We start from the raw sequence: 12825 nt of genomic DNA, 5'->3' as shown, positions 1-12825 counted from the left end.
TAGAGAGATCCTCCTCCTGGCCTTGAGCCATTGCTGCTGCTTGGATACTGTATCAACAAGCCAATGAGCACTTTGAGCAGCAAACAACATTATAGTTCTAATACAGGAAGCTTACTTGACTACAATTAGATGAATTGGATTGCCCTGGAATGATCTGTGACAGTGTGGATGGTTGTGGCAGGACCTTGGGCTGGGACTGGGTATAGCCATTGCTACATGGAAAGCTAATTGTAGAATCTGTTCCTTTAGGCAGCTCGAGCTTGTCCTCAAACTAGCATGAACAGAGTTCCAGAATTACTCACTGCCAAGCAAGCAGCATGATCATGTGGGTTGAGAGTGATACCTTGGATCTGGCATCATGATTCCACTCCGATACGAAGGCCATTGGAGCCCGACAATTCGTTCCGGTTGGTTCAAGACTAAGGTCAAGATTGTGTTCATGCTGGCCGGCTGACAGAATGGTGTTGTTCATAAAATTAGAGCTGCAGTGACTCTGCAAGAAGATGATCGATGCAAACAAGCAAATTGAACTCACTGGATGTGCCGAGCTCCTCCTTGTATATGCTGGGATCGAAGTTTGTCACTGCGTCCTTTCCATTGCATTTGATCGAAGCCTTGTCATAAGCTCTGAAAGCTCAAAGAAGCATCTTAGAACGCTCCATGCTCTACTCAACAGGCAGAGAATGAGATGCTGAGGGTTTCGGCATACCTAGCAGCTTCGACTTCCGTATCGAAGAGACCCAAATAAACGTATCTGTGAGGACAGGCAGGGAAGAAATTATCTTTCAGAGGAGAAAGAAGAGCAGCAGAATGAGGAGGGAGAGCAGAAGCATTACTTTTTACCCAGAAACTGGCCCATTCTGGCCTCCCACTTTCCACACTTGTGCAAGGTCACTCCCCTGTATTTGGAGCTTCCTCTGGGATAGCTGGTGCTCTCACGTCGGAGCACATGAACGAACTCCTCCTTGGTAAGGTTGCTCATCTGCCACCAACAAGAGATTTGCTTCTGCTAAGGAGAGAGAGAAGGAGAAGACAGCACAATGGCATGATTGTCCATCTTGACGTCCATCTCTTACCTGCTCTAGATCATCCTTGTAGTCATCCAGATCGAAATTAATATCTGCGTCTAGTCCACGAAACTTGATCGCAGCTCGGTCGTACGCCCTGCATCAACATCTCTCAATCTGAGATGAAGAATCGAGCAAGAAGACCATACGAAGGGAGTGGAATTGTGTGGATCAAACCTTGCTGCTGCATGCGCAGTGTCGAATCCACCTGCAGGCACCAAAAACAAACAGCAAATCAGTCAACACCTTCCCAGTCCGCAATCATGAAACAAAACGACGTCTTTCAAGCACTTCATATCTACCCAGATAAACTTGTTTCCCGCAGTCCCTGCACAGAGAAACCAAATTGAGTCACATTGTTGTGAATCCAGTGCCAAAGTTGGGATCTTTTCTAAGCTTGCGAGGTAGGGAAGAAGAGGAAGGAGCTAACCATATGTGGGATTCCCACCGCCCGGTCCTCCGGTAGAAAGTGACGCCTCGGAATTGGGAGCTCCTCGACCTCGGTCCCCTCCGGCTCTTCTTCGCGGCCTGCGACTCCTCCGTCGCCCTCTCAGTCACCACCAGCTCCGGCGCCATCCCGTCCACGTCACCCTCGGGAAAGAATTGGTGCGTCACGACGTCCGTCTCGCGCTCGGCCGAAGGAATCTCGTCGCGGCTGCCGGAGATGGAGAATCCAAAGATCTTCGTGGCGCCGGGAACCGGCTGCCCCTCGTCGGAGACCTCGATGACGACGTCAGAGGAAACAAAGTGATCGTTCTCGGTCTCCGCGGAGCCGGTCCTCGCAACGCCCCACTTCTTCTCCTCCTGCTCATCCTCCTCAGTGGCTGCCTCGTTGAGATTCCACTTCCCTCCCATCGAAAGCCCGGACCTTTAGCGATTTACGACGACAAAAACCGCACCTTTATCTTCTTCCCGCTATCAAAATCCAATCTTTATCGCCTTTCTCTCTACCTCTACCAATCTCCTAACTTAAACTTCCTTCTTCCAAATTGAAACATAGGACAGGGGAAAAGGCAGCAGGAAGGGAGGTTCGATGCTCCAAGGCAATAGCTTTACCTAACCCTACTGCCAGATAGAGATTGGCACCAGCTAAGAAGAATCTAAAGAGGAGCATTCACTAGTATATTTGGGGTTCGAAAGGGAACCGAAAGGAAACTGGTCTCAGGGAGGCAACCTTAGCAAGTGATCTTATTTAGGTGTCTACTCGTTGGTATGCTCTCTGCAGTCCCATCCTCTGCTCTCCATCTTCATATGTTTCAACCCCACCCTCCCTCCATGATTCCTGTTGGTAGCTGCTGTTACACAACAGCTCCACCATACTTTATTCTGTGATGGTGGAAAAATGGGAAAAAGGGAGGGTGGGAATTGTCACTGCATTGCTTTTGCCATCCCACATTAACCAAATCGAAAAGCATGCCACATGTGTCTCACCCGGGAAAGACCTTATACACTTTGCATGATGGTGACTGCTTACCTTCCTCCTGTCTATCAACCCTGTGTTACCATAACAATGTCAATAGATGTTCCTGTCACATTTGAATTGATGGTAAGTTGATTTGAGTTGGATTTCCCTAATCCATCATCTCAGGTGTACTGCATTTAACAAGGTTTAGAATGCATCTGTAATCTAAAGCTTCTCAAGAGTAACAGGGAGGATTTACTTGGGCCATGATGACTAAAAATCATCATATGAAAATTAGTTTATTCGGATGTTTAATGCAATCAACTGAAAAGAAAAGGCTTACATGTGAAACAGAAATCCATTTGCTTCAGATTACAAGTCTAATCTAAAGCTTCTCAAGAGTGCCAACTCCGAAGACAGAATTGTGAAGATTGACTTGTCAGTGATGCTTAATCCATGCTTCATTAATTATGTACATGAATCGAAATTAATCGATAACAAAATGTGAGAAAAACATCTGAAAATTAGTTATAATCAGACACCTCAAATTAGCAAAGTAATCATTTTACAGGCTTCTTTTGTTAGATATCTCATTAGTGGTATGATGCACAATTAGACATGTTAATCGATTGGTAGGTACTCTCCACTACCTAAGTCCTGTTGATGAGCTCCACACTCGCATTGTTCTAACCCCCGGTATGGTATCGGCCAGTAGAAGGGATATTGTAGTTTTTGGAGGAGGACATGTTCTGGGATCTCTTTTGTTAGTTTGTTGATCTCCACCACCGAACATGTATCAGAAAATGGACAGGGGAATAAGGGGGAGAAAGAAGAAGGTGTTTCCAGGAAAGTCCAATACAAGAGTACCAGCAGTGGGTCAAGCTTCCTTTTTGGGACAAGGTGAAGATGGGGAGTCGCCATTAGATGCTGCACCGAGAAGGAAAGGGAGAGACGGCAAAAGAAAACGCTGAAAGGAGAAAGATGGATGAGCAGCAGCACGTCACCATTGTGTTGTGCACTGCTTAAACTTGTCCACTAATGGAAGTGGGACGAGGGTGACATTTCTCTTACAATGACAACATCAATTCTCCACTCCCTGATTAAGGCAATGGAATGATGTTTTAAAGAACTATAGAACAATAGCTAGCCTGTAATTGATGCAAAGAAAAGAATAAAAGGTGTTTACAGGTTATGGTGTGTACGTCCAAATCCATCATCTAAACTTCTTTGAACAGTCTTAACCTGAGCTTGGAGGAAAAACTCAAGATTTTCTTGTACAAATCACTTTACTTCAATAGCAAATGCTCACTTCATCATCTACATTCGAAGCAGTGCTTAAGAATAAAAGAACTCGGTTCAATTTAGCTAAATACTGGTGATGTTGGTGATTCCCACGTTAAGTGGGGTTACTGTATTTCTGAAAATTGAACTCTTAAATGTTTACTAAGTCTAATAGGAGAATGCAATTTAACTCCTACAAAATAATTTAGTTTGATGTGTGAAGTTTTTCCATTCATGTATTCACAACCTACGAAAAGACCAAAGTATGCAGAGATAAGGCTATATTATATATATATATATTGTCCCTCTCCGGACTTCAAAGAGGTAAAAGGGATTTTTGTATTTTTAGTGATTTCCACCTAATTTCAAGTGTTTAAGGCCACATTAAATGGGGTACTATGGTTCTGCATTTTAATTTTTAAATGTTTATTAATGCAAAGAGCAGAATGCAATTAAGCTCCTGCAAAATATATTTATTTTTTAATATGCCTATTTACCTTACGCCAAAATTAAAGAATATAAAAATCACACTATATACACTGATCCTCCCTATATAACCCATATAAAGTGTCTAACTCCCTATACACTATATACATTGGATATTTTTTTATTTTTTATATGATAGTGATACTGCCTGATCTCAAGTATTTAAGACACATTAAATGGTGTCATTATAGTTGTGAAAATAAAGATCAAGAGGATAATACAATTTAGATCCCACAAAATAATTTATTTTTTATGTGATTTTTCTGAGACTCATTCCCTACATCAAACCAAAGTAGTTCAGCAGCACAGCATTTATTTTTTTTTAAACTTTGTAAACTATCATTATCATTTTAAACACTTTTAGTTTATATATGTGTTAAAAATTAAATAGCATCTGAAGCTAAATCTGAACTCTTCCTTTTTGTGGATGCTGAAAAATCAGCCACTCAAAGGATTAAGACTGAAAATCCTCTTAAAAGAAAAGTTCTATCCTTGTTGTGTTGTCATTTTCAAGATCTAAGTTAAGAGAAATGAAATTTACATCAACAAACTCCTTTTTGGGGCGACGAATCTACATTCAATAAAAAGGTTGCTGGAAAGTCTTCAAAAAAAATGCCACACATACGAAAGCTAAAATCAGAGAACAATCTAATTGAATACATCTAACTTGTAATAGGTGAACAACCCCAACAAATTCTCTCTGAGATATCAAATCTAAGAAATAGTATGAGGAGAAGAAAGTTACACTTGATCCTTCCAACACTAATTATGATTCCAGGTTTAAAAGTGAAGAAAATGGTAAACATTATCTCAAGAATCTCTTGTAATCTAACATAAGCTCTACTTAAAATTTGAAAGCCAAGAATTCTATATCGTTTAGATAATTCTCATCGTTGTCAATATTCTTACACAAACCCCATTTGATGTTTAACATAACATTACCACTCAACTCATACAAAAGTCAAGCAGTGAGATCCATCTCATTTATGAGCGAGGGGAATTGTCGAAGCTTCAATGGTCTCTCATGTATCTGTTCTTCGAAGAAATGAGCATTTGGAAAACAGAGGAATATGTGCAGATTTTTTTTTTTTCAGATTTAGTGGATATAAATGCCTAGTAATATATTCTGTCGGAGCCAATTAAATAAAATTAGATATCCGATGTATGCATATAAACATATTTTTGATACATTAGGTCTGAATGTTCTGTATTCCGTAGTCTTCTAAAACTAGACGGATATGTGCCAAAAGAAAACATTGATTAATTTTTGTTTGGTCCCTATAAATATGTGATCAAAATTAATTAATACTTTAACAACTATTTGAGAATCAACAACCTCACTATCAAATATTATCTTTCCTAATCATATATAACTTCATTGAATAACGTACTTTTATGAGGTGATAATCTTATTCTACCTTATTCTATCTAATAATTCACTATCAAATTTGTGAGGTGATTAGCCTACTTCATTAATTCACCTACTTTTGTGAGGTGATAATGTTATTCTATCTAATCATATAATAATTAATGCATGAGGGACAAAAACCTAGATCTAAATATAAACGAATTCATGAATGACATATCTAGGGTGCACAGACGGAATAATTGGATTGCAAAAGAGAGTTTATTATATAAGAACTTCATGCTTAATCTTACTGGATAGAATATCCGCAAGGAAGTCATGGTAAATATAGAGTACGATAAGTGTAAGCATCATAGATCTTTATGAGATCATCAAGATATTATACGAGGTATCCCAACAATATTTTTTTTTTTGGCCTTTACGGTTGAAAAATTGAAGAGAAAAGAACGGCTGCTTTGGAGAACATAATCCTCTGCTTAACTTCTTTATGAGCACAAGGGAGATGGATGCTAGAGACAATGTCAAAAAGTGCCATTCTTTAGCCTCCATCTTTTTATCCACCTCAATATGCCATCTTTCACATGAAAGCTGCAAGCCAAAGCTACACTTCACCAACAGAAATGGAGAAGAGAAGAAAGTAGTAGCATCCCACAGTGAGCTCATCAGTTGCCCCATCCAGAAGAGGTTTAATCAAATTGGGGCAGATGATTAATGAAACATGATATGTAGCTGCTCAATGTCTGTTCAAAATATGCTCTTCCAAGTTACATATAGATATATGTATACATACACAAACAACAACCGAAGAAGATGGTTACCAGTTCTCTTAAATTTGGTGGGTGGTGTTAGTTGTAAGTTGCATAAAGACTCTCTCTGGAGAAGTCACTATAAATCCATCCATAGCTTGTCTTTGAAAGGAATGACGTATTCCCTAGATAGATCTTCTTTGGTTCTTTATCATGCCATATTAAGATTTATAAATAGGGGGACTGTAGCTATATATATATATATATATATATATATATATATATATATATATATATATACATGTGCATCAATTCTTGCTAAGTCTAAAAATATAATAATTGCCGTCGTAAATTTTGTACAACATATATTTCCCTTCATATATTTTTTGACATTTCAACAATCATCACCTTATTCTTATGAGACACTTTCAGCAATATGATTTCTGCTATTAATTGTAACCACAAGATTTCATTGTTTCTGGAAGAAATAAAAGTTTTGCATATAAAAAGTTTAAGAAGATTCAAGAAATGCTTGTACCCTTCTTTAATGAAACAAGCATCTTCTCCATATGTGACTACCAAACTTATTATAATAAACAAAAAATGTTCCAGAATTAAACAGAATCAGAAAGACAAAGCAATACAAGCTTTTCCTCGAGGAATAGATAACACCAAGCCTTAACTAGTCAAACTGGTAGCACAAACCTTGATCAGCTGCTTTTGACTTAAAATGGATTTTGTGTTTGGGAGACTGCAGCATATGGATGGATGCCCAAAGAAGGTATTCAATTTAATGTTCACTAGTTCAATCTTTCAAGCATATCACTGCTATTTGGGGGAGCCATTGGAAGAAGACTCGCTCATTCAATCCTTGCAATCGCTATATCTACCTTTTCTGATTGTGAAAATATGAAAATATGAGAGAGTAACAGTTGATGAAGATACACATTTTTCCTTGGGATGTAAATATTTGAGCTATTCCAAGTCACATCTAACTGCTGATTTAGTAGTTAATTACATGAGGCTATTTACTAATTAGCATAAGGAACAAGTAGCCCCTGAACTGAACTTAACAGACAATCTTACGCCAACCAAATTTTTTTCACAGGCCGGCCACCGTGCAATTTGCTTAAAGAAAAGAGGGTTTTGGTGAAAGCAACAACAACCATCTATTGATAATAAAAGAATGATGCACTATTTAGACCTGGACAGTCAACTACAGTGAGTAGGAGATTAGCAAAGCAATAAGCAGTTTGACAAACAAGTGACCAGAAAAGTGCAACATCGATGCAGATCCTGACAATTGTACATACCCAGAGTAGGTGCCTCCACTATTCGTGGAAGTTTGATTTGGCGATCCTGTGTTCTTGCAAACTCCCATTGGTGCCCCAGCCTGTAGAAACCCAATATAACATAAAAGGTCAAAACAATCTATAAGCTCTGTGACTACGCTCTATGTGAAATAATCAACAAAAACTAAAATCAAGCAGAAAGATGGCAAAAGAACAGAAACATCATTGAGCTACAAGATGGATCTGGAAATTGAAATAGACAGACCTGGCAGGCAGTGATAGTACCACACCCACATAGTGCAAGTCCATTTATTCTATCTTGAATATCAAAAACACCTCCTCCGTTGCTTCTCTGCAAATATATTCTCCCGTTAGGAACACTTCCTATGAGCTTTCTTTTGGAAGTTCAATTTGGTACTACCATGTAAAAATTTACTGCAAGAAAGTTGGGCATTATATTTCCTGCTGCTCTATAACAAGCATCAACCATTTCAGCAAATCCAACTGAATGCTCCTTGCAAGCTTCATTTTGAACTGGAATTGTAGGGAAGTAGTTTTGTAAAAATAAGGATGCATATCTTGAATTCAGTGGTTGTGATTCCTTCCTATTTGGGCAAGAACCTGGTACCACTCCCGGATCTCCAGCTGCCAAAACAAATGCCAAGAAACAACACTATGGGCTTAGACGAGATTGAAATCCATGTGTGTCTAGGCAATGATATTGACAGTTAGATAAACTTAAAATACCAGGAAAAAAAAAACCTTTACAAAATGAGTAGACAATATTATGCACCACAGACAAGACTATGAAGATGGAATGCATTGGTTGCCTAAATAGTTGACCAATTATTACTAACCACATGCAAGCCTCAGAGAATCCCTAAATTCATATAGACTATTATGGAATCTACTGATTCTATCTACAGACAGTATAATGCCATGTCATAAAATTCAACCATCATTTACAAAGGAAAAAAAAGCACCAAGAACTTGTTAAGCTTGTAATTCTATTAATATCGTGGCATTAATATGCTGACAAGATGCTAGCATGACACACAATATCTGTTTGAATCATATTTCTCCTTTTCTCAGGGAATAGCTCCTCATTGAGTTCTAAACCACTGATTGTTCTGAAAAATATTATTTAGTAATACCCTTGTTCTAGAAAGAAGTTAAATGCATATGGTATATCTATTATAAATATTCATGACCATCACTCCAACAACAGTACAGAATTGGCAGATAAGCTCAACATATGTAATAAATGAATGATACTGTATGATTTCTTCTCTAGCAACTAGAACAGTGCTATGGCAGACCAACTAATCCTCAAAGTTAAATTAGTCAAAGAAACATCTGCCAATGATTTGCTAATTCAAAAGAATTATCTGAACTGAATGAAGAGTTGATGACACAATTCTGATTTTGAATCCAGGACAGGTTGAAATTGTTAGTGGAAGATAGCTGGATAATAAACTCTTACTACAGGGAAGTATACAATGATAACCAGTAGTTTTTCTCATGAAGATCGATTTAGTTCCTTTACCCCCTATTTATTGCAAAGGATGTAAGATGGTAAACAAGGTGGTAAAGTCATCACACTAATCCAAGCTCCAAAAGTTGGTGTAACAAGGAAGTATATGATTTCACTCATGTTTTCAAAGTCAACGAAAACACAGATTATGAGAATTTATATCAATAGAGAAGCGCCAAATAAAAATGTCGTTGGTGTAGTAGAGATGGTTTCTGTGCTTGACTGGCTCAAAAATGACCAATGATACATATGATGGTTGTCAGAATCATGACTAAATGTTACCAAGTTCAAGGAATCAAGAGAGTGCCTTCTGTTGATGTAAAGTTATTACTTGAGTTGCATGATTTCCCCAGCTTCACAGCATTCACTCCAATTATATCTTACTTAATTCTCTTTTATCCTATCTTGTCTTTGCATCCCTTCTATCCTAATAAAAGACCATTATAGATGACAATGAATTTAAGGGAATCCAGTCCTTGAGGACGTATTATCAGCTAGGTAGGTGCAATAGTAGAATGTTGGCAGCTGTTACAGAGATAACGGCAACTGAGCTTTATGAAGCATGGCTATAGGTATACTGAAAACAAGATGTTTTTTATTGTCATTGAGTTTCAATACATTTTTCCCTCTAATCATTAACTACTAAAGGTTAAGGTATCAGAACAACTGAAGTACATTGAACTTTAAGATCATGGGTATACAGAAATTAACAAACTAATGTCACTGTGAAAATACACATCGATAAGATCAACTGGAGTGCATTGCATTATAGGGACAGACATAGTCTAAACATTTCCATCATGCCTTCCTAGAGAATTTCTCTTGTTAAATCTAATAAATAGACAGTCAAAGGGTTGCTATGAAGGATCATCTAGTTTCGCCCTTAACATAAAGGTCTCAGCTTTACAATTTCTGTTATAGTTCTTAGCTCATGCTTGAATAATCAATTTATACCACTCACATGAGAGATGCAAATTTCACATCAAAGCCTTTGTAATACAAGGCAGCTTACTTATGGGTATATAGAAGTACTGTTTAATCCTTCTCATATATAATACCTTTAAAAGCAGTGCATCTTTTGTGCGGTAAGTTTACACCTTCAGTCTTATGGCACGCCACTAGTGTAACAATGAATATATTCTCCAAAATCACCGTGGAATCCTATACTCATGCAGAGAAGAGGAACATTGAGCTTACAATGCATTTCTCTAATAAATGACTTAGTCTTGATGTATATTGTGTTCTGACTCTTATCTTTCAATCAAGGTCATTCTTGGCTAGTATCACTCGATTAGTTGTCATTTTACGAAGTTACAGATCACGAAATAAGCCATTATTGTCACCAAGGCCTTCATAACCAACGAGGAGTCTGTTATAGACAAAAAAAATCAAAGTTGAGAAGACTTGCATTGTGGTGTGAAAAAGTACAAAGCACTCGCATAATTTGCATAATAATTGTATATCAAGAGAAATAGCAGCCTACAGAACAAAAACATCATGGAGCTGATTGTAGAGTGGATTGCAGTTAAGGAGCTTTTTCCTATCCATGGATCAGGTCCCATACACAGCATCATACAAAATATAATAGATTTGACAGAATTATATGACAGGGTATATATCCTTGAAGATCCTCAAAAGCTAGAATTTAGTTCTTAATCAAAAAAATGTAAGCAAAAAAGAAACTTCCCAAGAGCTTAGAAGATTATAATACTGAAGCAGGGAGGATATAACGAATAATATAAATAAGTTGCTTGCTATTGTTCTGAGATTCTACTTTGTTATTTGAGGAACCAATCAAATCATGGTAGAAACCTATAGGAACATTAAATATTAACTATCTGATTTCAGCTAGCAAATTCTTTATGAACTTACGTTCATTCTCCACCATGTACCGCCATTGATACGCAATACCCTCATTGGCTTCCTTTGAAGCATCAGAGGTAAAGACAAGAAGCCTATGGTTCTTTGCCACCATATCTGTCACACTCGGCCAATCCATCCCATTCATGGGCATCTCTGAGACTGGATACCAGAATTTGACCAAGCCCGCATCTGTGAACAGTTTAGTCAACCCTTTGGGAGCACGCACATAATCCTCGATGATAATTGTTACAATCTCTAATGGATTCTCAGTCAAGAACTCCTCGACCTCCTTCAGAGTGTTAATTGCTGGTTCCTACAAGCGTGAATTGAATAACTCAAACAATGACATTACCACAGAAATTTATGATATCCATAGGAACGGCTGCAGAAATCAACTGACGAATGCCGTGAAGTTGTAGCACTGCCCCTGAAACGAGTGGCAGAGCCAGATATCGTTCTCAAAGTCATACATGTCCAGCATCAATCCCCTCACACCATTCTACAAGCGAACATCCAATATTGCAAGAACAGAAACAACAAGAAAGATCAAATATTGGACAAGGAAAAAAAATGTCCACCAAACCACAGAGAAATCATGGCATGCTTACTCTCAATTGATTCGTGACGGTATCTTCCTGGTTGTAAAAGGTAACTCTTTGGACGCCGGTGTAGGATGGCTCGTCAACGATGGAGAAGGAATTGTGGGTCACTAGCCATGTGTACCTGTTGAAAGGCAGTCCCTTCACCTGAAACCAATTCAATCATTCAGACACCTCAACGCTTGAAGCAAAGATAAAGAAGAAGGAGAAGAGTACAAGACGTCAGAAGCAATGGAAGGAAAAGAGAGAGAAGGATGAGTACGAAGGCAGTGGGCTGGTAGGCCAGGGCCCGAACGCAGGCGGGCTGCACGTTGCCGGATGCGGGGCAGCTGCCGCAGTAGAGCCCCGCAGCGCAGTCATCAGCGGTAGAACAAGAATCAAGAAGCTACACCAGATCACAACCAAGCAATCCAGCTCAAAAACAAAGAAAACGAACTACACCACAGATAAGATAGGGAGAGAGAAGGAAAGAGGACGGATACCTGACAAGAGCGGGGCGGACAGGACGCGGCAGCGGCAGAAGAGAGGAGCAGCAAGTGGAGGAGAGGGATTGAAACAAGAAAAGGCAGATCGGTAGACTCCATCACTCTGCTCCTCCTCACCGCTGCTGCTGCAGCTGCTTGAAACAGTAGTGGAGATTGGAACGGGAGAGGAAAGTGAGGAGGAGGACTACTTTGGTGGGACGTGAATGGAATTACCGGAGTGCCCTTCAGCCGGAGGGCACTCTGCTTTTGAGCTTTAGTTAATGGCAGTACAAGACAAGGAGTTGGTGACTGTAAAGACGTGAGACAGAGGCCGGGAAACGTGGTAAGCGTCTCTGTCCTTTCCCCTTGCGCTTCTGCATGGCTACCATGGAAGTGGAAGAATGATGGAGACTAATGTGTTGCCATCAACAACGGGTTGCAAGATATGAAGATTTTGATAAAAGACAGAAGATATAAGATATATTTTCCATTGTTATGTTGACCCTATTTATATATATGTTAGAAGGAAGGATTTTCCTCAACAGAGTAGCGAGATTTTCTCGTACAGTTAGAAAAATCTTATATGCTATCATGCCCCTACAAGATGGTAATCCTATCAAGGATACCGATCTTAGATCGATGCAATACAAATAGTTTACGAACAAGAGACTTCGTGAGTGAGTCTGCTAATTGATCAGCCATATGTACATTAGAAACATATAGTT

General features: G+C 38.9%; 2 protein-coding genes across 3 annotated transcripts in view; both read right to left on the bottom strand.

Moving 5' to 3' along the window:
- Positions 1-2190, bottom strand: part of LOC135643739 (AP2-like ethylene-responsive transcription factor TOE3) — a 2742-nt gene extending 552 nt beyond the window's left edge. Inside the window, exons 1-10 of the mRNA XM_065161076.1 lie at positions 1498-2190; positions 1370-1395; positions 1245-1275; positions 1077-1164; positions 837-982; positions 710-754; positions 536-627; positions 344-450; positions 116-271; positions 1-47 (exon numbers count right to left, since the gene is read on the bottom strand). The exon at positions 1-47 is cut by the window's left edge and continues 552 nt beyond it. Of these exons, the coding sequence (XP_065017148.1) occupies positions 1-47; positions 116-271; positions 344-450; positions 536-627; positions 710-754; positions 837-982; positions 1077-1164; positions 1245-1275; positions 1370-1395; positions 1498-1922 (1163 nt within the window). The 5' untranslated portion in view covers positions 1923-2190. The remainder of the gene's footprint in view (positions 48-115; positions 272-343; positions 451-535; positions 628-709; positions 755-836; positions 983-1076; positions 1165-1244; positions 1276-1369; positions 1396-1497) is intronic.
- A 4674-nt stretch (positions 2191-6864) lies between these two features.
- LOC103974204 (PI-PLC X domain-containing protein At5g67130) lies at positions 6865-12291 on the bottom strand. Of its 2 annotated transcripts, XM_009388965.3 has the most exons (9): positions 12119-12291; positions 11899-12021; positions 11646-11783; positions 11438-11536; positions 11047-11350; positions 8062-8285; positions 7906-7992; positions 7662-7741; positions 6865-7243 (listed from the first exon to the last, which is right to left on the bottom strand). In XM_009388965.3, exons 1-9 carry the CDS (start codon positions 12218-12220, stop codon positions 7213-7215), a joined length of 1188 nt encoding a protein of 395 aa, XP_009387240.2. In that variant the 5' UTR covers positions 12221-12291; the 3' UTR covers positions 6865-7212. The 2 variants fall into 2 exon arrangements, with proteins under 2 accessions (XP_009387240.2, XP_009387239.2); XM_009388964.3 differs by lacking the exon at positions 6865-7243 and having other exon boundaries at positions 7431-7741.
- Between the last annotated feature and the right edge of the window lie 534 nt (positions 12292-12825).

The sequence above is a fragment of the Musa acuminata genome, chromosome BXJ3-7 (assembly GCF_036884655.1).
Source record: "Musa acuminata AAA Group cultivar baxijiao chromosome BXJ3-7, Cavendish_Baxijiao_AAA, whole genome shotgun sequence".
Classification (NCBI taxonomy): domain Eukaryota; kingdom Viridiplantae; phylum Streptophyta; class Magnoliopsida; order Zingiberales; family Musaceae; genus Musa; species Musa acuminata.
Note: the sequence above shows the minus strand (reverse complement) of the source record. Positions and strands in the feature narration are given on the sequence as shown.

What these genes read in the sequence shown, in the direction of transcription:
- LOC103974204 (XM_009388964.3), bottom strand. Translation starts at nt 12,220, where the DNA reads ATGGAGTCTACCGATCTGCCTTTTCTTGTTTCAATCCCTCTCCTCCAC. An exon ending in CCGTCACGAATCAATTGAGA is followed by an intron (nt 11,537 to 11,645) that starts GTAAGCATGCCA and finishes GTTCGCTTGTAG; the next exon opens with AATGGTGTGAGGGGATTGAT. An exon ending in GCTACAACTTCACGGCATTC is followed by an intron (nt 11,351 to 11,437) that starts GTCAGTTGATTT and finishes TCACGCTTGTAG; the next exon opens with GAACCAGCAATTAACACTCT.